The sequence below is a fragment of the Nyctibius grandis genome, chromosome 3 (assembly GCF_013368605.1).
Source record: "Nyctibius grandis isolate bNycGra1 chromosome 3, bNycGra1.pri, whole genome shotgun sequence".
Classification (NCBI taxonomy): domain Eukaryota; kingdom Metazoa; phylum Chordata; class Aves; order Nyctibiiformes; family Nyctibiidae; genus Nyctibius; species Nyctibius grandis.
Window position 1 is genome coordinate 12,541,255 of NC_090660.1, and position 26,237 is coordinate 12,567,491.

At 45.4% G+C, this 26,237-nt stretch overlaps 1 protein-coding gene across 1 annotated transcript in view; it reads left to right on the forward strand.

Moving 5' to 3' along the window:
* Positions 1–13,117, forward strand: part of NEDD9 (neural precursor cell expressed, developmentally down-regulated 9) — a 40,093-nt gene extending 26,976 nt beyond the window's left edge. Inside the window, exons 3-7 of the mRNA XM_068396130.1 lie at positions 5,830–5,931; positions 7,140–7,241; positions 7,688–8,911; positions 9,251–9,340; positions 10,502–13,117. Of these exons, the coding sequence (XP_068252231.1) occupies positions 5,830–5,931; positions 7,140–7,241; positions 7,688–8,911; positions 9,251–9,340; positions 10,502–11,011 (2,028 nt within the window). The 3' untranslated portion in view covers positions 11,012–13,117. The remainder of the gene's footprint in view (positions 1–5,829; positions 5,932–7,139; positions 7,242–7,687; positions 8,912–9,250; positions 9,341–10,501) is intronic.
* The last annotated feature ends 13,120 nt before the right edge of the window (positions 13,118–26,237 follow it).

Sequence of the window (26,237 nt, forward strand, 5' to 3'; positions counted from 1 at the left end):
TCAGGAGACGCACATGGCTTCCTAAGGACATGCGGCAAAACAGAAAGAAGGGCAGAGAGGTGGCTCAATGCCTGATCCAGCATCATTCAATGGCTCCTGCCTTCCAAAGGACTAGGAGTTCAAGAAAGTAGGGATTACGTTTTTCCCCCTATTATAATGTCCTCATATTCTCTTTGGCTATTTCATTCTCCTTACAAGCTTCAGAGAGCCTAGGTAGCTGTTATATATCCACCTAAGAGGCTTAGGGACAGAATTTCATCAACTAGAGCTTGGTATTAAGTTTACAGAAATACTTTACAACAGAAAACAAACATGATTTTTGTTTTCCTTTACTTACATTTTGATTCATTTTTCCCATCTCCAAGCTTTATAACAGCCCCATTTTATGTACCACCACTTGGCCTCCTCCAGGGCAGGACTCTTCTCAGGGTAGGCTACAGGTGATTTTAATGGATACAGGACTGACAGCTGAGACTAGCAGCAGCTGATGGCAGTAGCTCATCAACTGCTGGGAGTTACCCATGGGGTGAAGAGGAGAGCATCATGGGGGGAAATATATTTTAATACAATTCTTCATCCAGATTTAAAATAAATATATAAAATTTACCTCACATGCCTCTTCTTTTCCACTTCCAAAAAGCACTGATCTATTTTAAAAGCAGTCAGCAGGCATCAGCAGGTTTTTGGGGTTAAGAGGCCATACTGGGAAATAGCAAGCCACCCTTTTCAGCTCCGCTGTCTGCCTGTGGTTTGAGTGGGACAAGGTGTTGCAGAGGTGCAACGTACCTCTGCTTCAGTTCTCTCGCCTGTAAAGCTCAGCAAAGCTTGTTTCCCATCATTCTGCATATCAAGCATTGCTGTTGACGGGAGCAGGCCGAATTCTGCCCTCCACAGTGCTGCTGTAAATTCAGAGTAATTCTGTTACTTCAGTAGGTTTATTCGCTCTTTGTCCGTGTTAAGCAATGTAAACTGCAGCGTTGTGCATCTGCTGTAAGCACGAGAACCGTCTTGTTGCTGCCTTAGTTAGGAGTGTTCTCTATTGCAGCCTAACATCCATTTTAATCCTAGAAGAAATAGAATGGGGTTTTTTTCCTTATATTTAAGGAAAAGGGATTTAATGAACCACAGGACTGGATATTTTGCAAAGTACATGCACATTCAGCTCTTTTTCTTGGTTAGGAACATGCCATTGGCATGGAAAAGACCCGAGTAATTGCTTTTGGAAGAGCATGGTCTTCAGCAAGAACAGAACAAACTTTCTGCTCAATTGTCTTTGTTTTGCAGTACTGAAAGTTTGAAGTAGTCTCATTACGTGTTTCACCAGAGCCAAACCTGGTCGCCGTTAGTCACTCTGCATGGATTAAGCGGTTAACAATGTTTTGAGAATGTTGGGCTAGATAGTTTGTGGGAACACCATCTGTTTCCTTTAACGCATAAACAAGGAAAATTACTGGTTTGAAATGCAGGATTGTTTAAACTCGGATGACCACAGGCATTCTTAAAGGAGAAGAGGTAAAAGGAAAAAGAATCCTCATGAGGTCTGTAGTTCGGCCACATTCGTTAGGAAATAAATTCCTAAGTACCAGACAAGGCTGCTATCCCTGTTCCAGAAGTGGGAGAGGGGAACTTTTCTTTTGCAGCCACTTCCTTCCTTCTGAAGTCCATCTTCAAAACTAAACTGCCATCAAACATTCAAAACCGTAAAAAATGTTTCAACAGTGCATTGAAAGGGCTGAGCATCCCATTCAGAAGCAGCAAGTTCATTTCATATATTTATGGGTGAATATCCAAAATCAAAAGTTACTTCTGAAAACAATGGCTTTGGTACCTTTCTTACTTCACCTACCCAGCTACCTCCCTCCTCCTCATACAGAAGAAGCAGCACAACCACATGTCCTGGCTTCCCATGTGAGGTGATGTCTTGAGGACATAAGAGTCAGAACAAATGCTCCGTATTTCACGTTTTGTCAGGTAGCATGGGTATTCTTTTAATTACTGTTACAAAATGTTTACCCAATATATGTTTTGGTGATAAGCTGCTTCAGTTCTGAATTGACTAGGAACAAGCAGTCCAGAGGCACGTTTAACCTAATGAAAAGTGTTGGAAGGGAAGAGGAGTGGAGGTACAATAGGAAACGTTCTTGTACTCAGTGCAGACCAGATTAGCATTTGTAGAGGATTTTATGGCGAAATCGCTCAGAACACGTTGTTACTGGATAATGATCCTCCACACAGGAAAACATACCTGAGTCACTGGGAGAAAAAAGTTGTCTTTCACATTATCAACAAACCTTAGTTGTTGCTGGGTTTCTTAAAGTGGTATTTTTCTGTCTTTTGTATAGCTTTTTCAGAAGCCTAAAAAGGAACAGATATAAAAGCCTCTGATGCATTTTTATTTGGAAAGTAAATGCCACCTTAAGTAGAGTGCGCTGCTAAGCACAGCCCTGCAGACAGCTCAGTCTTCTGTCCGCAGTCACCCATGTAGGCAGGCTGGACTCATGAATACCCAGAATCAGGCACTTGGTGCTTTAACCTCTCACTTGCGTTGACAGCAGCCGGAAGCACCCAGAGCAGGGGTTTGTTTCACTCAAATAAAGGAGTGACCCTGCTTGACCACTGCTTCAGGTTAGTCAAGTCTGGGAAAGAGCAAAAGTGTCAAGATACATGACAAAAAAAGTCCTGCAGCGCTGGGTGAAACTGGCTTCCTTCATCTGGCCAGTCTAGCTTTAGTGTAGTTCTTTAGGATTGTATCATAGCACAGTAAATAAAAACAGCAGCCTTGTAGTACTGTAACCTTTCATATAGCATCTGGTATGTCAGCCTTTTTTGAAAAATGGGAAAGGTGTCTAAGGATGCGCTACAAGAGTAACCACAGCTGCATGATACTCCTGTATGCAGAGTGAGGGAGGAGCTCATTGTAAATACTGGGCATGAGCACAGCTTCTCTTCCATGTATGTTCCAGGCTCCATGGTGTAAGGTTATCATCTGCTTTGCCACTGGGGCTTCTCTTTACAAAAGCAAAATATCATATTTAACTATAAGAAGAGCAAGTGGTTTTACTTGTGTGTGCTGAGGGACATGGCTCAGTGGTGGACTTGGCAGTGTTAGGTTTACGGTTGGATGCGACGACCTTAAAGGTCCTTTCCAACCTTCTATGACTCTGTGCCTTATTACCTGTGCTGCTCGGATCAGCTCCCTTTTTATATTAGAGGCCTGTGACTTTTCTTTGGGTTTGCTCATGGAAATTAATTCTCAGAGCAAGGAGAGAGTGGTGGTGTGTTGTATCCTGAATGAGTTTAGGCATGAGATGAGTAGGACAGTTATTGCTGAGCCTGTGTAAAGGCGCTTCTCTAAAAGTGCTGTGCAAACCTTGGAGAACTGAGGTGCCATGAAGCTTCTGCAGAGGTGCCATACATTGCCTCCATGGGCAAGGCTGTAAGAGGCATCACACATCTGAGGCCTGGAGGTGATCTGGTCAAATTCTACTCCCGCTCTGGATTTAGGATAGAGTTCAGCTTCTGGAGTAGACCACAACGGAGCAAGGGTTTATAAAAATTTCAGACTGAGGGACCAATACCTGTCTTTCTGGAGCCTGACACAGCCTGACCTCAGCCTGGTCCAGCTAGGCAACAACCAGCAGGTAAAGCAGAGCCGAACTGCACCGGTCCTCCCTGCTTCCAGGGCTGGTGTGGGGCCTCTGGCTGCCCGCCATGAACAGGCTGTTTTCTCTTCTCTGGGATGGGCAAGCAGTTTCCCGGCATATTAGCAAGCAGCCCAATGCCACAATGTTCACAGTAGCAGAAGGTTTCGTGAAGATGGGCTACCCCCGAAACAGCCCTTTGTTTTTACCGTGCATTGTCTGTTCTCCCGGAGGATCATTTTTAAACACCCAGTGACTCATAGAAGCAATGCCATGGTTGTAATTTTGGAGCCCCTGGAAAGAACCTCTGAGTAAACATTGTTTAAAACCAAATCCTTCTGTTCCTCACTTGTGTGGAAAGCATTTGAATGGCAGCACCCAACTGGAAAAAAAAAAAAAAAGATGCAAAAAATATATGGCAAACTGTGCTACTCTGATCACTAGCCCTCTTTGGCAGAAAAAGCGTGAGGAAGCAATGTTGGTACAAGTTTCTCAGGCAAACAAAATAATCCCAGTATTAACATGAGAGGCTGCCCTGGGAGGGATAATGTCTGGAGTGATCTGTTATGGGAAGCTTCCAGTAACTTAAGGGAGAACTTTAAAGAAAGTTCTGTCTGTAGATACCTTTTACAGTGCAGTAGGTGACTCTGTGGGAGAGGAATGGTCTGTCATAAATTCAATACTTTTTTAGATTCTTTTTAAAAAGCTCTTATATATGTGAGCCCTATTAACCGCACACCTAGTTCAGCAGGAGTTTTCTCGTGGGCAGCAAACTGACCCAGCACTCTGGAGACTGTATCGCTTCAGTTCCTGTGCTCTGATGCTAATTCAAAGAAAAGCAGCTGCAAAACCCACTGTCTTCCCCTGTCTTGCCAGGCGTGGATGTTCCTCCCTCACCTAAGGCACGTGCAGTCAGCACAGTGGCTGGCACCAGAGTGCACTGCCTTGGGCTGCTCACATTGAACCCGACCTGTACAGTGTACTGGTATGGCAGTCGCCTCAGGGGGAAAAGCCAGTGGTTGTTTCATGCTACAGGGACAGAGATTACACAGCAAAAACTGTTACAGGATTTTTACTGAGTATTTGGGCAGAAACTCTGTTGCACGTCTTGCATACGTTTCCAAAGACGGTTAGGTAGCTCCGGTAGAGAATTCTCCCCAGCCGAGTACAAAGCCACATCTTGTACAGGCCTGTGTAATGTGCCGTTTTATGCCTTTGGGTTACAGTATTTATATTTTTTGTCAGAGCTAAACAGCACCAGCAGAGAAGTTAAGATGTCAGCACTTCCACTATAAACCCAGCTTTTCATTGGGGTTAGGTAACATTTATTTTATACCACACTATACTGAAATTCTGCTATGCAGGTGCTCTTTAAGACATAAGGCATTTATTTTTCACCAAATTTTATTTGAAGTCATTATGGTAGTTAATGGTTTAGAAAATGTCAGAAAATGTAAATTCTAAGCTGCCTTTTTTCAGAGGCTGTTCTTGCATTATGTACTTCAAGAATGGCTTAACATTTCCTATCTCTTAGGTGCTAATATAGACAAACCAAACGGAGACAGCAAAATTGAGTGTCCCACTTGGGAAGGTTTAAGCATAGCCTTTCTATGTAAAGAATTTCGAAAGCCACAGCTCACACTCAGGTCATCCAGGATGTTGTGCTGTGGAGCACAGGAACACAAGACATCCTCCCAGACCATGCGGGAAATACCTCCGCAAGTAAAGGGGTAGACTCCCAGAGCCTGAACGTAGTATTTTAAGCGTCTGTCAGTGAGTGGGGACACTCAAGACCTCAGTAGGATCAGCGTGTACATAGCCCTGATCTCAGTGAGTGGGTGGTGAAACCATCACCTCGTGTGGTCTGTGCTAACAGGCGGTCAATGGGAAGAAGGGACCAAGATCTCTTAGACCTGCTGGAGAATCTGTGCTTGACAAATAGGAGATACTGTAGCACTAGCAAGCAGCCTTGTAGAAATGGTCTGAAAGGAAAATATGGTGCTTTTGTAGCTACTAACAGTCATTTTGCGGTGTTCAACTATCAGAAGTGTATGTAGACTTGTGTTACTAACATTGCCACATAGAGCGTGAATGTTAGTACTGGGTTGTTTATACCCTGTGCAGTTACAGAGAGAACATGCCAAGATCCTCAGAGACTTATGTTTCCTCTTTTTCTTTTATCCCACAGGTAATAACTCCAGTCAGGTCAGGACAAGGTTATGTTTATGAATTCCCTTCCAAATACCAGAAGGATGCCTACGATATCCCCCCTGTTCGCCCTCTCCAAGGGGTAGGTACCAATAAAACTGCTAACAGCACTGACAGGGCACAAAAGGTGATGAATTTCTACCAGAAGTTTACGAGCAAAGCAAGTTCTCTCATTTCAGAGAAAAAATATGTTTTAATTAGATGCTGTGGCTTATTCACAGAGCGCAGAAGTATTTCAAAGTTGTATTTGATGTTGACTGAGAGTTGGCAGCACACCAAACGCAGAAGTCCCATTTGTTTTCTGTGTTTTGATCAAAGAGTACATCTAAATGGAATAAACTTGCTGCCTGGGAACAATTTTTTTTCCCTTACTTTGTTGTTGCATAGTTGACAGTAATTCACTCAGTGAGGGTAAAATTATTGCCTGGATGAACAGCTACTATGCAGGGAGTTGTTTTCACCACGTTATCTACTGCACCATGTCACTGAACTTGAAATATATCTTTGTTCTGGGGAACACCCTTAGCATTCAACCCCAAAGACCACAAACATCTAGAACGGATGCTTGCAGGACCTGTAACTCAACAACCCTGCATCTCTCCATGGCTCTTTGACAGAGCAGCTCCTCTAGGGAACAACACTGAAGCCCAGTAGTACATAATACAGACTGACACCGAATGGCTGGAATCGTTGGGAAGTTTGGGTTAAGAGACATTCAGACAGTGGCCTTAGACCACATGCAGAACCCATTGTAATGTAGGACATGCCACCAAGTGGGATACTTGAAACATCTGACAGCTGTGCTCTCTGCTATTAAGACAGCTCACACTGCACCTGATAAAGCAGATTGGTGATGCTGACAGGGGCAGCATTAGTTTTGGAGAGTTTAGTGTGTACTAGTACAATGTTATTCCTTAACCCTTCTAATCTCTGTCAGTAAGAGTGTGATCAGTTCTGTTCACGTGAATTATACTGCTCCCCTGTTCACCCCAACAGGTTATCTGTGATAGACTGGCCTTGATTTAACTCTCGGGATGGAAGTCAGCCGTGACTTCATCTCTCCAGCCTGCTGTCCACACAGGTGCCCAGAGGGGACGTAGCAAAGTGCGTTTCCTCCTAACTGTCCAAAACACCAGGCAAATCCAAGCAGCTCTCCCATATGAAACAAAGTTGAAGAGCTCTGATCATCTCTAGGCTGTTTGAGAGAAAACATGGAAAACAAGAAAATTCATCTGAGATCAGGCTTTCCTGAGGTGACGTGTTTCTGTAACCAGTTTATTCTTTCTTTAGGTATATGACATTCCCCCCACATCGGTTAAGGGGCCTGCGCTTCCAGTTCCCATGGGAGAAGCAAAACCTTTAGGAGTCTACGACATACCACCTGCCAAAGGGGTAAATATTACACTGTTTCCACAAGATCCTGTATTTTCCTGTCTGACCAAAGACATGTTTAAACAAGAGTACATGTATGATCCTGGAGGAATAGGAGATTCAGTACTTTAAAGATTTCCTTAGGTTTTTAAACTGTTAAAACTGGTGAAGTGAAGCACTGCATCAAAATTATTAACGTTATGGAGTGTGACTTGATAATCAGACCTACATTATCCTTGTGGCAGTGTGCTGCCTTTTGGATTTTGCTGCTTATGAGAATTTGCATCAAGATGAATGTTAAAAAGTGGGATATTAGGACTGACGCTCAGTCAAACTTAGGCTAAGTAATTGACTCCATGAAAGTCAAGGGCAGATCTTCCATCCCAGCATTTTATAGGCCGTATGGAAGATGTAAAATATTTTGCTATTTTAGCCAAAGGTTTCATGGTTTGCTTTCTGTGATCCAGGTCTATGCTTCACCTCCATCTGCATGCCGAGATGATACAGGCCTGAGGGAAAATTTCCAGGATTTTTCGTCTCCAGTGGGCCACAGTGCAAGACCAGAAGGAGTATATGATATTCCTCCTCCCATCACCAAAGCAACTGGGAAAGAACTTAATAAATTTTCTCCTGAGAGCCTTTTCTTGCCGGATGGAGTGCCACAGAAACAGAGTGTTTATGACATCCCTATGAACCATCAAAACCATTTTCTTGGACAGCAAATCGCACCTCAAAAAGATGTTTATGATACCCCAAGGGGAATTGCATTCCCAGGACAACAGACAGGACTCAGCGAAAGTCTCATCTCAGAAGGAAGAGAAGGTGTATATGATGTGCCACCACCAGTCCTCCAAGACACTAAAGGCTTACAGGATGTGACTGATGGGATAAATAGGTTGTCTTTCTCCAGCACAGGAAGCACAAGGAGTAACATGTCCACATCTTCATCAACGTCAAAAGACTCTTCTTTCTCAGCATCAACTGCACAGGACAAAAGACTAATCCTTGATCCAGACAGTGCTATAGAGAGGCTTTATCGCCTCCAGCAGATGGTGGAGACAGCTGTCAATAACCTCATGGCCTTCGTTACAGCAGACTGGCGGTCTTATGTATATATGGAGAAACACATCAATGAAATTCACACTGCTGTGGATAAGGTGGAGCAGTCGCTTTTGGAGTACCTCCAGTTTGCGAAAGGATCAGCAGCCAATGCTTCCTGCCTATCCGAGTTCAGCCTCCTCAACAAAATGAGGAGGGAGGTGCAAAGGCTGGAGGACTCTCACCAGATCCTTACCCAAACCAGTCACGACTTGAACAGCTACAGCTGGTCTTTGAATGTTCTAGCTGTCAACAGACTGCAGAACAAGTGTGATGACCTAGACCGGTTTGTTATGGTGGCAAGGACAGTCCCGGACGATGCCAAGCAACTGACCACTACCATCAGCATCAACGCAGAGGTGCTCTTCAAACAGGCGTTGAGCAGCTCACGCTTCAAAAACATACCGGAGAATATAATGAACACTCCTGACTACGTATATGACAATCCTCACATGCAGCGTCACGGAGAAAGAGCACAGAACCACTGCAGTTCCCTTCCTCCACTCCTGAGTAAAGGTCAGCACCCTCACAATACCACCAGTGAGAGCTCAGAAAAGAGCTGGATGGATGACTATGATTATGTTCACCTGCAGGTAGGTAAACCCAACACCTTGTTCTGCACAAGGCCGAGTAAGAGTTGTCTGTGGTTTTTGCAGAAGCTTTTTGCAGGAAAGCAGCAATCAGGTTGTCACGCTGAGACGTGTTCAAGAGTAATTTCACCAGGGTGATTACTTCCACTCTAATAGGACTGTTGCATACATAATAGCAACAGCCTTTTGCTCTGCCACGCTACCCTTTTCTTCTCCATGAGCTTAGTGGTGCACTACTCGTGAAAAAGCCAATACAAAGAAGCCTGTTACTTGACCTATGAGTTGTCATTTAGCTTGGGAGCGGTTTTGGTTTAACACTGTGTCATGTGTTATGCAAAACAGGGGAAAGAAGAGTTTGAAAGGCAACAGAAGGAGCTGCTGGAAAAAGAAAATATCATCAAGCAGAGCAAAATGGAGCTAGAGCACCATCAGGTACGCTCGCTCGGGTGCAATAATCACATTGAAATGCAGTGTTCCTTGCACGTAAGGAGTACTGGTCAAATAAGGCAGGAGGGGCCCTTCCCTTAGCAGCGTGCAACTGGTGGCATCGTGGCTGTGAGGTGTGCATGAGTGCCAGCACACACAGTTGGAAAAGTCCCATGTGCTAGATGGTGAAGACGGCAGGTATTGGGTCTTGGCTAAACAGGGTAGTTTCTTTCCAAGTGGGATTTGTGCCAGTCAGGCTCCACCATTAATGGATTTATCAGTGCAAAGGACAAGTGTTTAGAACGACATCTCTTGTGGCAGGAATAAGCCTTTCCCTTGAAAACTTATTTCCAGCCATCTCAATTTAAAAGACTAATTATTTTTTTATACAATGCACCATTATGGGGGGCCCAGTGTATACATATAATAAAAAGCAGTCTCTCTCTCCAAAATTTTACCACAGAGGAGAAGCAGACTTCCGCAATGTCTCTCAGTGGGTCGGTCACAAAACCAGCTTGAGAACTTGGCTTTCCTGACCTGCAATCCAGTGCCTTAATCACTGGACCCCCCTGAGTACACGTGCCACCTGCACATGTTCAGTGAACATCAATACCATTAACTTAAATACTGTGCTTAACACCACTTTAAATGCTAAAAAAGTAGGTCATACAAGATTGAGGGCCGCAACTTTGCCCTCATTAATTCTTCAATATGTTGTTGCCATTAGTACAGCAGAAAATTGTACAAGCAATGTGGAGGTGAGAGTTGAAGGTTTGTCATCTCAAAATCCCCCAGAGCTGGCAGCTTTTTCAACATTGTGTAGGAGTCGATGCCCCTTGGATCCATCTCTCTCACTTGTGATTTCAGAATATTCCAAATGAGCAACAGCCTGTAAATTCAGGAGGGGTTTTTTTTAAATGCAAATGAAATATTTTAGATGTTTTTTTCTTCTGAACTCTGTGAATTTGGATTTATGGTAACCAAAGCACATGATTACCCCTCACTCTCCAAGATAAGAGATCCTAGAAAATGTGTATGTACTACTTTTTATTTAGCATAAGGTCAATCTACAACACCCAGGGGCGTCCTGAGGCATAAGGTGAGACTGTAATACATAACATCTTACGAGAATATTCTTTGAAGAGAACCGTTTTATCTGCCTTTCAGATCAATCAGTTTCAACGTCTGGAGCAAGAGATCACAAAGCCAGTAGAGAACGACATCTCCAAATGGAAGCCACCTCAAGCTCTCCAGACTGCAAACAGCACTGCCACCTCCCGTGACAGCCAGCTGCTTTTATTCTATTCTGACCAATGTGAGACTCACTTCAACTCCCTGCTCAATGCCATCGACGCCTTTTTCAGTTGTGTCAACGCTTCTCAGCCCCCCCGAATCTTTGTGGCTCACAGCAAATTTGTCATTTTGAGCGCTCACAAACTTGTGTTCATTGGGGACATGCTCACGAGGCAAGTGACGACTCAGGACACACGCAACAAAGTGATGAACTCCAGCAACCAGTTGTGTGAACTGCTGAAGAGCGTTGTTCTGGCTACCAAGATGGCTGCCTTGCATTACCCCAACACAGCAGCCCTACAGAAGATGGTGGACCGAGTCACAGAGCTGTCTCGTCACGCCCAGTTGTTCAAACTCTCGCTGGTCCAAATGGCCTCCTTATGAAAGCCAGTGGAATCGAATCTGTGAGCAGCAAAACAGAAAAGCAAACAAACTGGAGCTATTTTTATGTAAATGTTTTTTTGTTTGTTTGGGTTTTTTTTTTAGATTTTTTTAATGAAATATTTTAAATACATTCTTGTGCGTTAGAGAATCTAATGAAATCAGGGATCTGGGAATATGTCTGGTTCTGTATTATGTTTCTAATACACATTTAGATTTGCATACACTGCATATATGTATATGTTGCTACATTCCCTAAAACGTCAATTAAGCACCTTAAAAATTACGCGTCGGGTAAGCAGAGCATCTCTTGTATATACTGCCCGTTTCCTCAGTATATTTGTTAACTGGATGCTGCACTCTTCTTCTTTCATTCCATCTTGATTTTGGCACGTGGACTTGGTTGTGAAACCTACTTGTAGCAATCCATGAAGCAAGCGTAATGGTTCTCATAGAACTCCATTCTCTTCGTAGAAATTACTTTCTATAGGTTTTTCCCATGAAATTTAACTCCCCTCTTGATGTTACTTTGTTACGTACAGCATTCGATCATTCTGACTAGCATATGTGCACCACTGCAACAAGCAACACATTCAAGCAAGGCATACAGACAGCATTTGGGAGAAAAGCCTTTTTAGGTCATATAAGGAACAGAACCTTCTAAGGAAGAAGGCAGAATTGTGTATATTTAATATCTTATGGCATTAAAATTTTGCTATTTCTAACAACTGAGCAACATGGGATTTCAAAACGTGGATGGATTCCCAGCAATGTAAATTCATACACGTTTACCTTGTATGTCCTTCCATTGGCAGTTATATTTAACAGTCAGGCTCGAAAGCCTTATTGTTCATGGACTCAGAGTTATGCTGAGAGCATCCCAGCATCCATTGGGCTCACCTTTGAGGCTGCAGATGAGCAACGTCTCAAAATACCAGTCCCTTCCAGAGGGATTAATGTACAAATTGTAATTTGTATGGAAAGAAAACCACTTAATTTGAAATAACAGATATTTAAACATCTCTATAGCATATACACAATTTAATGAAGAAATAGCACTTATTTTTCTAGGAAACATTCTTGGGAATTAATTGCATCTACTGCAATTCTGACTTCCATTCAACTACTGGGATTTTTTTCCAAATTCTGTTGCATAGGTGCTGGTCTTTCTGCACTGCACTGTGGCCAAAAATGACCTCCTGTTTTAATGGGCCCATTCATCAGTACGTACACACAATCCCCCCCAGCAATTTTCAATTTAGAACCTTAAAAGTTGTTAGCAGAGTGGTAGACTCCTTTAGAATTTCATGTATGCTGGCAGCTCCAAACATATATATAAGCTTATTGGTCTTCGTTGCCTTTTGTGAACCTCCTAAAAATAAGTCACAGAACACCATTTGCCTGTGGTCCTCAGACTAAAAGCCGTGCTTCAAAGCAAGCAATAGCTCAGGTAAACTCCAGGTGATTCTGGCATTTTTAAAGCAGAAACACTACTGTCCTTGCATAATTCGAGGTAGTCCCACATTGATGTGTTCTGAGCGTTTGCATCAGCAAGCAGATCACTGGTAAACACACCGTAGTGAGACCAGTAGCACCTAGAAAACAGGCACTTCTGCCTAACTTCTCGCTTTCCCAGTTTGTATCTGAACACGTGCCTTATTGAAATGGGATTTGTCATCTTAGATAACAAAACCATTTCAGCAGTGTATGAAACCTTGCAGCCTTAATGTATTGTCTCCGACTAAAGACCGCTCTTAGCTACCATAATGTCGCTTCCAGAGTCTGCAGGACGTTCCTGTAAGGGCAGCAGGAGCCACCACAACCTCAGCTGGCCCAGGATGGGCTCCAGGGCTTGGCTCTGGCCTCACATCCAGCAAGGGCAGTTGTGCTATTGTAAGCGACAGCCAGTTGCCGAAAAGCAATCCACATGAACCTGTTTTGTGCTCGTGGTGTTTGGGATTCGTTTGGATTTCCTTGTCCATTTTTCTTTTCACTGTATATTCTTGGAAAGTGAAAAAGTGTTTTGAAGCTTAGTGGTTACGTTGATAGTTTGTGCTTTCAAAAGGAGAACCTTTATTGCAAGCCTGTATCACAGTTTGTAATCTTGTAGAGAGTCATTTTAAAATTATTACATGACTAGCATTTTTTATATAAAAAAGCGACGCTTGGTCTTATTTTTTCTTGTTTTCAGAATCCTCTAAGCATATTAACAGGAAATATTGGTGCTTGCTAATACTATCAAAGCCATTCTAAAATGAGGAGTTCACTTTCCATCTTTTCACTGCTCAGTGCTTATAGTGTGAAGTGAGAACATGAAGATATAAGAGGGGACAGACAGTTTCTTTGCCTGTCCGGAAGCAGCAGGTGAAACATTTACCCAACTCAGCTACACAAGGCATCAAGTCCAAAATACAACCATCAGGGTCTACACCACACCAGGCCACACTCCTGCCCCATTCCCAGTGTCCATTCCTGCTGCGTGAGCTGCATCCCGAACCACCTCATCGTAGCACAGGCACCGGTCCTTGAGATGGACAGGGCAGTTCCTCTCAACACAATCCCACAATAAGGGAGGTGGCAGGACACAGATGTGACTGTCCACCCATTCTGGCCTGCTCCCCCTCTCCAGCATTTACTGGTGAAGCCATGATCCACGCAGGAACTGGAAGGTAACTTTGCTCAGTGTAGCCATCCTTCCCCCCCAGCCCAGTGGTAAGAGCACCCTTCTTCTACATGCCAAGTTGAGCATTATCTGGGTGTGGGTTCCATCTGAAACAACCACATGGCTTTGAGGATCACAGAGCCTTTCCCAAAGGTTATTTTCCCATGTCACTGTTGCCAAGGCACTGCCCTACCTCCTGTCAAACACCCTAAGTGCGCAAGGAGGAGAGAAAAAGCCTGGGACTGGCTCTGTGCTTACACCAGTTCTCAGCTGCCAACAAAAGCCGTTCCTACTGGGGAGTGTAAGCGCAAGGAAAGCCTCGGGATCGAAGCGCTTGGTCCTTGCAAGGGGACAGCCAGTGATGGAGGGTTGCTTCCTGGGAGTGCTCCATTTTGTGCCTTTGCTAAATTTAAAAAGGTCAACTAACAACAAAGGAGAGACTGGACAACCAAAACAGTTCAGAATAGAAACCAGAGCCTCCTTGGTCTCCTCCCTGAGCCACAGTGTCCCCACACAGTAGCCAAGAAACTGCTGCTGTTTGGCAACCAAGTTGACGGCCAGTGTGAAATGACTGTCTGATGTCCAGTGTGAGGAAAAAAAGCCTGCATCACACTCGTGGCAAATGTGGAACACGCTTGGCTCCTTACTCCAGCCATTAAGTAAATACCAAAAATGCTTCCATTCTCTTCCAGGATGATGAGCGAGGGAGAAAGAGGAGAGACAAAAGCCACCCTTGAAAGGGGCAGGTTTTAGAGAAATTATCAATTCATACTGATACATGACACAGGACATGCTTCATTGCACCCCATACTGCACAACCCCCTGCTGCTACCTCTACCGTTTCTCACAAGCCAGGACTGTGCAGCTGCTATGTTTTCATTAGCTGTGCGTTGCTGCAGCCTTGGCAAACCCACCGTCTGACATTCCAAGAAAGGCAACACGAGTGAAGGAAACCAGGTTCCTACACCATCGCTTGATGCTAGATTACAGGCCAGCATCTTCACATCCCCCATAACTTCTAGGCCCTAGAGTCTTGGCACTCACTGACATGTACATCTGGGCCATGTTTCAGAAATGTCCCTCCCAAATCTACTGCCAGCGCTCTCCAGAGTATTGCTGCACCAGTAACACCTTCCCTCTGCCCACGAGCCAAGCATCTGTAGCTGTTCTGCTCCAAATCCAGCTTTTCCTTGTTGAACCCCGCTTCCAGGCTGCCCGCTCCATCTTAACATGCCTCAGTCTCAATCAAAAGGCTTTAGAAACTCATAGGATTTACTCCAAAGGTAGTTCTTAACCCTCCCTTACCCCTTTCTCCTCTCACCATATTCACAGCATTAGTCCACATTTAGACAGGAATGTTCATAGGGCAAAGATGGAGTCTTGCCAGTCTCAGAGGACGACACAGTGTTCCTCCCAACTCAGAAATGTGCCTATTCATTTCATCTTAACCTGTTAGCTGGCAGGTTCGAAAGCAACATATACACATCACTCTTAAATCAACAGAGCCCTTTTTCTGCTAGAAGATTTTTCCATCTCAGAGACGGGCTGTCCAGATAATCTGGATTTTTTTTTTTTCTTTTTAATAATTTCTTTTTGTTGTTTGCACACAAATTCCACCCAAGACAGCAGCTTTCTCTGTCTGAGGAGCCCTGGATATAGCTGTGTGGCTTTTCAACATCAGAGTTAATATACAGTTATATCTAGCGCTGCAAAGTCCTCCCAGAACTTCTGACTCAAAGAGGATGTTGAATCCAGGCTTGAGAGTACCTGGATAAACTGAACGGCAGCAGGAGAAAAATCTAATCCAGCCCTATCACAAACCTGCTGACTCCAGAGGCAGCAGGATTGACATGAGACTTAACCTTCTGGGAGTTAGCATGAGGGCTAGCACAGGCTCTTAGTAACTCCTACTGCCTCAGTTTCCCTCCAATGAACTGCCCAGAAGCAATTTTACTTTGATTAAATCAGAGCTAACTTTGGAGTGTACTTCACATCACTAGTAAGGCCTGATCATGCCGGGCATGCTGCTGGCTGTTGGAATCGCTTAGGAAACGCAAGGATATTGTTCTCCCTTCAAAAACCAACTATTTAGTCTTCAGTGCCTGTGAGTTATGCAGGGCATGAAATAATCAGTCAGCAGCCTGACCTCGAAGGAGACACCTTCCCAGGGCATTGCCTTGTGCCTCGGGAGCAGCTGGGTTCAGAGCAGGGTGCTCTTCATCCCACCACCTTCCAGGTCAGGGGCTAGGACCCCTTAGGGGTGGCCTCCCAGGGCAAAGGACCAACAAGGACAGTTTCAGGTCAAAATGTCAGGGCACGGCTGGGCACGCACACTGCTGGCTGTTGCAGAGCCCTCCTCTTCAGCCTCGCAGGGCAGCAGAAAATCAGGAGCTGGCAGTTCTGTGGCAAGAGGCGAGAGAAAAGCTCCTTGTGCCTCCTGAGAAACCCACGTCTCTACAGCGGCATCGTCTTGGCTCGCAGTTGCCGTGGATTTCCAAGCAGGAGAAGCTGCAATGCTCCAAGGGAGAGGCAATGCTGAGCAGAACATGACTTTCCCACCTCTCCTGAGGTTTAATTTGCAATAGTAACCTCCTCACAGGAGTTTGTCCTTCAATTCTGTCTTTTCAGCAGACAGTATCAGGCTCAGCCTGAATGGATCTGCAGTTTGCTTTCTTCTTTCTGCATCTCTGTGGGTTTAACTTCTGACCCTGCACACCCACAAGCGAAGTCCATCAAGTCAATGTTCCTCATAGGAGTCCGCCGTGTTGCTGTTGACCTCTCCATCTCTGCGAGTCCTCCGAGTCCCTGCTGAGGGTGAAGCCCAGCACCTGTGAAACCTGCGCCCAAGGAGCACTGCTGCAGCTGCAAGGGACTCGGCACACCTACCTCCTCCCTGGCAGGGGTTTGTTTTTCTCTGCTGAACACCAAGAGACACGGTATCTTTTTCTGCACAAGCAGCAACTCAATACATCAGGCTGACGACAGCAAAAGCAGAGCGGGGGAGCACGAAGTATCAGGTCTACAGGAGAGATATAAAGCTCATCTCATCTGCAACGCGCTGCCTCGGCTTCGCGGCACAAGCAGCAGCAGCCACCTCCGCACGCAGCGGGCTCCCAGAAGGCTGCACGTACCATAAGCCCAAACAAAAAATCACAGTTCCCTGGTGGAGTCACCATCTCTGGGAGGAATCACCTCTGGGAATCACCTTCCCTGGGAGGTGGTGGAGTCACCATCTCTGGATGTGTTTAAGAAAAGACTGGACATGGCACTTAGTGCCATGGTCTAGTTGACAGGGTGGTGTCAGGGCAACGGTTGGACTCGATGATCCCTGAGGTCTCTTCCAACCTGGTTGATTCTGTGATTCTGTGGTCCCATGCACGCTCGTGCCCACAGGGTATCAGCTCCTGTCAGCCAAGGGAGGGATGTAAAAATCTTGCTGCTGGGTGGGGGGGTTGTACCCTGAGATCAGGGGGATATTTTTCTCCTTCCCTGTCATCTCCCTTAATTACAGGAAAAATGATCAGAGCTCTTTCCTTGATGCAAAGCTGCAGGAAACCAAATCCAAGAGGCCCTTCGTAGCTTCCTACTTTGCTAGCTTTATCTTGCTCAACACCGCAGCCAGGGCTACCCAAACCATTGCAACCAGGAAGGCTCAATAACAATGTCCCAGAAGCATCTGCTATTTATATAAAGGCAGACTTAAGCGTGGTTAAGTGAAGGTTACAGTGAAGGACTGTCACGGTTTAAAGCTGGGCTAGCTATTAACCAGGTGGCAGATGCTCTCTGTTAACCCTCTCCCCCCCCCCGCCCCCAAGGGAAAGGGAAAGGGAAAAGGGAGAGAGACTTATGGGTTGAAAAGTTAAAACAGTTTTAATAAACTATAATAATGAAAAAGAGTATAATAACAATAATAATAGAAATAATCAAATATATACAAATATATACAAATATATACAAATATATACAAATATATACAAAGCCAAGACTGAGAGCCTGGAAATCCTCCTCAGGCAGAGTTGCTCCCCCCAGCACGGGCAGAGGGGAAAATGCAGTAGCTCCACCCAGCACGGGCAAAGGGCAAAATGCAATAGCTCCCCTGCCATCACACCTGCAGGCTTTTAACTGGAGAATTGGCAAAGCTGGTACCAATCAGTGGGAGACAGAAGGGCCCCTCCCTCCTGGGCCCCACCTCCAGGAGGCAGGGGGTTAGTGATAAATAGGAAAGTGAGAATGATGTGTATGGGATGGAATACCTTGTTGGTCAATCTTGGGTCACCTGCCCTGTCTACTACTCCCTGCAGGTACAACCCCCTTCGGCTCTTTACTCGTAAGCAGTGACCTTGGGTTCTCTAAGACTATTTGGCCTGGTTTGAGCCAAACCAGGACATTCCACCCCTTATTCCATACCATTCATGTCATACTCAGATCACCACTACCTTTTCATTTTCAAATATATATATACATATCACTAGTCTATGATTCATCTTTATGCAAAAAGTCCATCAAGTTCATTTGGTTCAGGATTGTGGGTTTGCATCTGGTTAGCAGTCTCTCAGCAGTCTTTCTGGCTAGCAGTCTCTCTTTTGTCATGGTTCGTGCCCACGGGTTGCAGGTTAAAGATGTCAGACTCGAGGAGGTTACTGGACGCCACTTGATGAAGCTAGCTCCGGTCGCATCACCACTGTCTTAACCTAAAAGACACTTATGCAGCAACAACATACAGTTCAAAATTAAGTAGTCTCACCCAGAATCAGATCACCTTCAGGGACACATCGGACTTCACCATCTTGCAACATCACCCACCAAGTACATCCAGGTCCCTGAGCAAAAGCAATCCCACGAATGGGTTTACCTTTGCCCGTTACAGGAAGAATCCAGACAGTTTTTCCCAATAGATTCCTTTCATGCACCACCGGGACTTTATCTCCTTCTACTGTATGTAGAAGGTCTGACTGAGCAGGGCCAGCTCGATTGATAGATCCCCTGGTGTTAACTAACCAGGTAGCTTGTGCCAGATGTTTATCCCAGTTTTTAAAGGTTCCACCCCCCATTGCTTTCAGGGTAGTTTTTAACAGCCCATTATACCGTTCAATTTTCCCAGAGGCTGGTGCATGATAGGGGATGTGATATACCCATTCAATGCCATGCTCTTTGGCCCAGTTGTCTGTGAGACTGTTTTTGAAATGAGTCCCATTGTCCGACTCAATTCTCTCTGGCGTGCCATGTCGCCACAAGATTTGCTTTTCAAGGCCCAGAATAGTGTTCCGGGCAGTGGCATGGGGCACAGAGTATGTTTCCAACCATCCGGTGGTCGCCTCCACCATGGTAAGCACATAGCGTTTACCCTGGCGGGTTTGAGGGAGTGTGATATAGTCAATTTGCCAGGCCTCCCCATATTTATATTTCAACCACCGTCCCCCATACCACAAAGGTTTTAACCGTTTGGCTTGCTTAATTGCAGCGCATGTTTCACAATCATGGATAACCTGTGCAATAGAGTCCATGGTTAAGTCCACCCCTCGGTCACGAGCCCATCTGTATGTTGCATCTCTCCCTTGATGACCTGAAGTGTCATGAGCCCACCGAGCTAAAAATAGTTCACCTTTGTGTTCCCAGTCCAAATCTATTTGGAACACTTTAGCAGCTTGATCCGCTTGTTGGTTGTTTCGATGTTCCTCAGTTGCCCGACTTTTAGGTACGTGAGCATCTACATGACGTGCCTTCACGACTAGTTTCTCTAGCCGAGCAGCAATATCTTGCCACAATTTAGCAGCCCAAATAGGTTTACCTTTGCGCTGCCAGTTGCTTCGCTTCCACTGCTTTAACCACCCCCACAAGGCATTTGCTACCATCCATGAGTCAGTATAAAGATACAGCCTTGGCCACTTTTCTCGTTCAGCAACGTCTAAAGCCAGCTGGATGGCTTTTACCTCTGCGAATTGACTTGATTCACCTTGTCCTTCTGTGGCTTCTGTGACTCGTCGTATAGGACTCCATACAGCAGCTTTCCACTTCCGATGCTTTCCTACAAGACGGCAGGATCCATCGGTGAACAGGGCATACTGCTTCTCATCCTCTGGTAGTTCATTATATGGTGGGGCTTCTTCAGTACGTGTCACCTCAATTAAGAAATGGATTCGTGCTGCTCACAGGGACTGGACCTTCATTTCTCCTATTCACACTTGGGAAAAAGGAATTTGAGGCCCATCTACCCTGGCTGCGGTCCTGCTCACTGGTAACTGGAGCAGCCATCCTCCTAGAAAAATTCTCTCTGGTATTTCTTTTAGCTTGCAACTCACGTACTCGTGCCTGTAGGGTACTGGTAGGTTGTCCATGCCACCTGTTCATGTCCTCCCCATAACCACGCAGGGCAAACCACAGGATACCTCGTGATGTGTTCCGTTTCCTTTGAGCTGGTCCTGTAGGAGAACGTTTTCTCTTAACAGCTGCAACGTGCGCCTGTGTAGGTAGAGAGTCAAGTTTATTCTCGATCCTGGACAGTTTGTCTGACAGTTGTTTCAATGAGTCCTTGTTCTCCTTAGTCAGTTTTTCCACAGCCGAGATGCGTGCCTGCAGTGGGGAAGAAATACTATCTTCATACTGTCGCATACAGTTAGCCATTTCGCCCACAGTAGATCGTGCCATAGCATCTTCTCCCCATACTAATATTGACAATGTATGGGTATATGTCGGTGGAGCATTCTTCACAACCTTCCGGAACATGGATCGGTTGCATTCCACTTCATCAGGATCTACAGGATCTACAACTTCCCGTGGGTGTCTATAAATGATCTCTCTTGCACAGCCAGTTCTCTAAGGTAGTTAATACCTTTTTCTATAGTGGTCCATTTGCTTAGGTGACTCATAACATCATCTTTATAGGGATACCTGCTCTTTACAGCTGACAAGAGTCGCCTCCAGAGACTGACAGTGTTTGACTTTCTTGCAAGCGCCTTATCAATACCACCATCTCTGGACAGGGATCCCAACTGTCTGGCTTCTCTGCCATCTAATTGCATGCTGTCTACCCCATTATCCCAGCATCGGAGCAGCCAGGTAATAATAGGTTCACCGTCATAACGGCTGAAGTCTTTCCTTATATTTCTCAGGTCCTTCAGGGATAAGGAGTGGTAGGTTATCTCTACGTCCGAGTCCTCTTGTGATAGTTCTGCTTTAGAAGGACCTTTCTTCTGTGATGGGTCTGCTTTAAAAGGACGATCGAGGAAACTCCCATCTGTGTCAGGCCCTAACTCTGCCTGAGAAGGGCCCTCACCTGGGTCATGTGATGGCTCTGCCTTAGAAGGCTCTGAGTCATCATTCTTCACTTCACGAGCTGATTTCTTTTGGTATTTCTTCCTGGTTACAGGAGCAATTGGTACAGATTCGATAGATGCTGGGGTCTGAGTAGATGCAGTGGCTGTCGTGGGAGTGCTGAGAGTCTGAGTAGCTGCAGTGGCCATCTTGGGGGGTGTAGCAGCTGTGGTACAGGCTGCCAAGGTTTCAGTGGGTTTAGTGGCTGTAGCGGCAGTACACACTGTAGGATCTGAGGCTGTAGCGGCAGTACACACTGTAGGATCTGAGGTGGCTGCATAACACCTACAACTGTCCCTGCACCGATATTTAATCTTATCCCACATCAGAAACACATTCAGGACAACCAAAAATAAAAACATACCACCTAGACAGCACCATCCTAATTTCACAAAATCTAGTGGCATCAGCTTGGCAGAAAAGGAAAAGGTACTATTTCCCGAAGTAAAACTGGAAGTGTAATCATTAACAGAATCAGCTAAAGGACGCCTGGAGCGTGCAGATGAAGTCGCCGCTAATGATTCACGATTAAAACTGCCCATCATTGTGTCATAGAGATAAGAGATCGGAATAGGAACTGCCCAGTTTATCACAGCATAAATCAGTAGCAAACCCCATACCAAAACAATACATTTTGACCAGCGCCCACTGCTAAACTGCATGTAAACATTCATAAGAAGCAAGCAATAACACAGTGCCCACGGCAGGTAAGGCATCATTGCAATACTCAACTGTGAAAGAAACTCCATAAAAAGATGAGATAACACAGCATTCAAAAATGACATCACCATTTTCACTATCTGTTTTAACTTTCCAACCCCTCCTAAATCTCAAAGGAAGAAATCTGATACTCTCTCAGCTGAGTTCTCCAGGTCTCCTCCCACCAGAGCCAGGATTCAACTTATCAGAGCAACCTGTTGGAGCTTCTCTCGTGCCCCACGTTAGGCACCAATAAATCTGTCACGGTTTAAAGCTGGGCTAGCTATTAACCAGGTGGCAGATGCTCTCTGTTAACCCTCTCCCCCCCCCCGCCCCCAAGGGAAAGGGAAAGGGAAAAGGGAGAGAGACTTATGGGTTGAAAAGTTAAAACAGTTTTAATAAACTATAATAATGAAAAAGAGTATAATAACAATAATAATAGAAATAATCAAATATATACAAATATATACAAATATATACAAATATATACAAATATATACAAATATATACAAATATATACAAAGCCAAGACTGAGAGCCTGGAAATCCTCCTCAGGCAGAGTTGCTCCCCCCAGCACGGGCAGAGGGGAAAATGCAGTAGCTCCACCCAGCACGGGCAAAGGGCAAAATGCAATAGCTCCCCTGCCATCACACCTGCAGGCTTTTAACTGGAGAATTGGCAAAGCTGGTACCAATCAGTGGGAGACAGAAGGGCCCCTCCCTCCTGGGCCCCACCTCCAGGAGGCAGGGGGTTAGTGATAAATAGGAAAGTGAGAATGATGTGTATGGGATGGAATACCTTGTTGGTCAATCTTGGGTCACCTGCCCTGTCTACTACTCCCTGCAGGTACAACCCCCTTCGGCTCTTTACTCGTAAGCAGTGACCTTGGGTTCTCTAAGACTATTTGGCCTGGTTTGAGCCAAACCAGGACAAGGACAAGCAGAAAAATCTGAAAAAGGAGATCAGAGAGGAAGGGAAAAAAAGAAAAAAGCCTGCTCTGGCTTTAGATTATCTTGCAGAAAGGAATCAAAGTATTGCTTAAAAGTTTTTGTGCAGGTAGAAGTCTCCAGGGCATTCCCCCGTGCAGTGATTCAAGTCTGCCTTTATTCCCAGTTAAGCTCAAAGAGAAAAAGCTGCGAGGGTAAGTGGCCATGAACATGAAAAACAAAAACCGGACTTTTACTGTTTTTTCACACCATGCTTTGTTTTCATGAAGGATGGTAGGAGCAGCCCACCCAAAAGCCTTTTATCTCAGGAGCTGATTTGAGCTGGAAACAGGTACCTGTAATTAACTTGCATTCCAGAAGGGGAGAAGTTAGCTTACTTGGCTTTTCTTCATGCTGCATTTCAAAGAGAAATTAATTTTTGATAAATGAGAATGAGCATGTGCATTCTGCAGTGCTTGACCTCCAGTTATTTTCAGGCCCCACTGCTCATGACACAGCTTTCGGTTGTCCACTCGGAGATTTACTCAAGGAATGAGCACAGCCCTGCTGGCAACTTACATCACTCCCATAGGAATTGCTCCAAGGCCCAAAAGGACATCCCTAGAGCAGGGCTTCACTGCACAGGACACCTCAATCCCCTGCGTATGTACACAGAAGGAGGTGGATGTGAGATCCCCCATTTCCATCCTGCAGCAGCAGCAGGTGGAGCTGCCTCTGCACACTGGGGAGGTAAGGTGGAAATCCACACGTGCCATGAATGTGGGCAGTACACAGAACCACCAGCTCCATCCAAGGAGTAAAGCTGCTGAAGAGAAAGCCTCTTTCTCGCTCCCTCCTTTCTTCTCCATAGGGATGGTGATGCTCAGAAGTGCCCCAATTTGGCCCATCTCTGCTGCCAGTGTGAGACACCCCATATGCAATTCATCTTGCCTACCTGAAGACATTTGTATGTGAGATAATATCAGGGTCCCCTTTAAACTGGATAGAGGCCAAGCCATATGATTAAATCTACTTTAGGATGAAATAAACCCTCTCCAAGCTCCAATGATTAGATCTCCTTAGGTCTTCAAGGGCAGCTGAGACAAGGAGCTCAGCTGCAAATGACCATATCATAGGCTCCTAAATTTTGCGGATGATGAATCCTAACCCCCAGACCCTACACCTGCCTCCTGAAACTTGGTGTGGCCACATATATCATTCAAGTCACAACCTGAACACTAAAACACCTTAGAAACTCACGGACTCCCACTGGCCCAGCAAGCTTGAAGCTGGTATTGGTACCAAGGTTTCAGCAAGTCAGAGCGGTCCTGGAACCTGAGCCTGCAAGTGTCACAACCCACATCCGAGCTAAATCCTCCCAGTCCTGCCACCTGTGCTCAGGCAGCCTCCAGGCTTTGGGATCAGACCCAATCGACCAAAAAGTGCTCTGTGCCAGATGGGGGAAAAGCTGGACACGCAGGTAGCTCACACCTCTGTGCCTCCAGTCTCCCAGCAGTTTTCTTGCCAGCTCTGGGCTCGTAGCAGCGCAGAGTCCAGGTAGTTACAGAGAGCTTACTTAGGAGCTCACAGCTCCCAGCCTGAAGGCGTTCCTGGGTTGGGTTGCTCTTCCTTGTACCGGGGCGGAGAAACACAGGGGACAGGGCAGGAAAATCAGGCAGATGTTCTCAGGGTCACAGAGATGGTTGTTTAGGTGATGCTTAGCTCCCCTTCAATAAGCAATCCTGCGCACGTCCCGGCCTCGCTGGCAAAGTGTAATACACTAGTTCAGACACTCATTTCCAGGGAGAGCGTGAGCCAGATGCAGAGCTAAGTAGCCGCACATCTGGAGCAGATGTGCTTTGGCATGGGAAGGGCTGAATCACCAAGGAAGGCTAAAGGAGCTTCATGGAATTGAACAGCATTTGATTTTGAAGTGTGGGTTTCAAAATGATGTGCTGACAAAGTGAGTTTGCTTTCTTTTACTAGTTAGAAATGTTTTGTGAAAGTTCATTTCCATTTACTCCACTGCCTCTCCACAACCAGCACACATGGCTCATCCCATTTTTGTCTGTTTTTTTTTTTCCCCTCGTATGGGGACGAGGATGACACAGCTGCAAACAACATGTACCTTACACAGCGAGTACGGACATCCAGCTGAATGAGTTTCCACTTCTACAGCGTTTGCACATTTTTGTTTTTCTCTTCACAATATTTAGGAACAAATTCTCAAAGAGCTTGTTCTCAACGCTTTATCTAATGACACAAGCAAAGCCTCATATCAGCAAGGAACTGCCTGTGCAATGAACTGCAGGAGCAGCTGGCAGCGCAGGAATAAACAGCCAGGTATTTGGGCACTGTTCTCATTAGCAGTTAACCAGACAGGGAAGCGTCGAGACACTCACAAGCTGCTACTATACCACAAACCAACAATGCTGCTGTTGGAGGAAACAAAAGCAGCCCCTGAGAGGCCAGCACAAGATACCAGACCATTACCATGCAGTCCAGACTCCTGCCATTGCCTAGTTTTCCAGCAGATGAATCTGCCTCAGGCTGTGCTAGCGCAGGGGGAAATCGCACAATTCATGTATTTCATATGGAGCCTTTACATCTTATCAGCTACTTATCAGATGGGCTCTGCTACACGTAACTTTTTCTGCTCAGAGTTCTATAATAGGGCAGTAGCACAGCAGCCTGGGGCATCTCTTCCAAACCAAACCAAAATCTTTGGAGCAACCCGTCCAACCCACTTCACAAGGAACAACTTCAGCAGAAAATACCAACCTCCACTTCCAGGCAAGGCAACAGAGAATAAAATCTCCATACCCTGTGAACATCACTCAGTTTCCTATCCTTTAAAAAAAAAATCAAGTAGAAAAGTGAAATACAGTGTTTTCTACCTGAATGCATCCATGGCTTCCCAGGAGGAAAGTGTATGACAAGCAGCCAGAACACCTCAGCAGGCTCCTCTTCCTCAGCAAAGTTTCTTTTCTGCAGACACAAAGATGAAGGCACAAGCCTTATGCACAGAAAAGCCACTACTGTGGCCCCATCACCAGCTGAGATGCATCTATTTTTAAAGCTCATTCCAAGCACACAGCAGCGAGTCCTCCAGGCCTGATTTGTCTCTAGCCCTTGCACTTTAGGTAAAGAACACAATTTTTTTTTAAAAAAAAAAGAAGATAAAAAAGAGGCTTTCTAAACCCTATCTTTTGCACAAGTAGAAACTAATTAGCTTGTCACAGCTTCCTTATACAGGTGAAATAAACTACAAGGAGGGTGGGACAGTCTCACACCTGCTGACTGCAGCACAAAGCCCAAAGGCAGAGCTGAGCTCTGATCTCTGCTGACCCTGCTCGGTGTGCAGAGCGTCCCAGGCCATGGGCACGGGTGGGCAGGAAAGGCTGTGGTCTCCTCCCGTGTGCTGCACTGAATGCTGGTTTCTTGCTGGTTGTTCATGGCAATAAACACAGCAGCTATTTGTAGAACAAAGGATTTTTTTTTTCCTTCTGGACTTTGGAGATGTTTTTAGCTGAGGGGATGTGTGTGTGCCATGTTCCATGGGTTTTGTTCTCTGAGCATCTCTAGCTATCAGCCTGGCAGCATTTAAGAAGGTAAAGAACTGCCCTGTTGG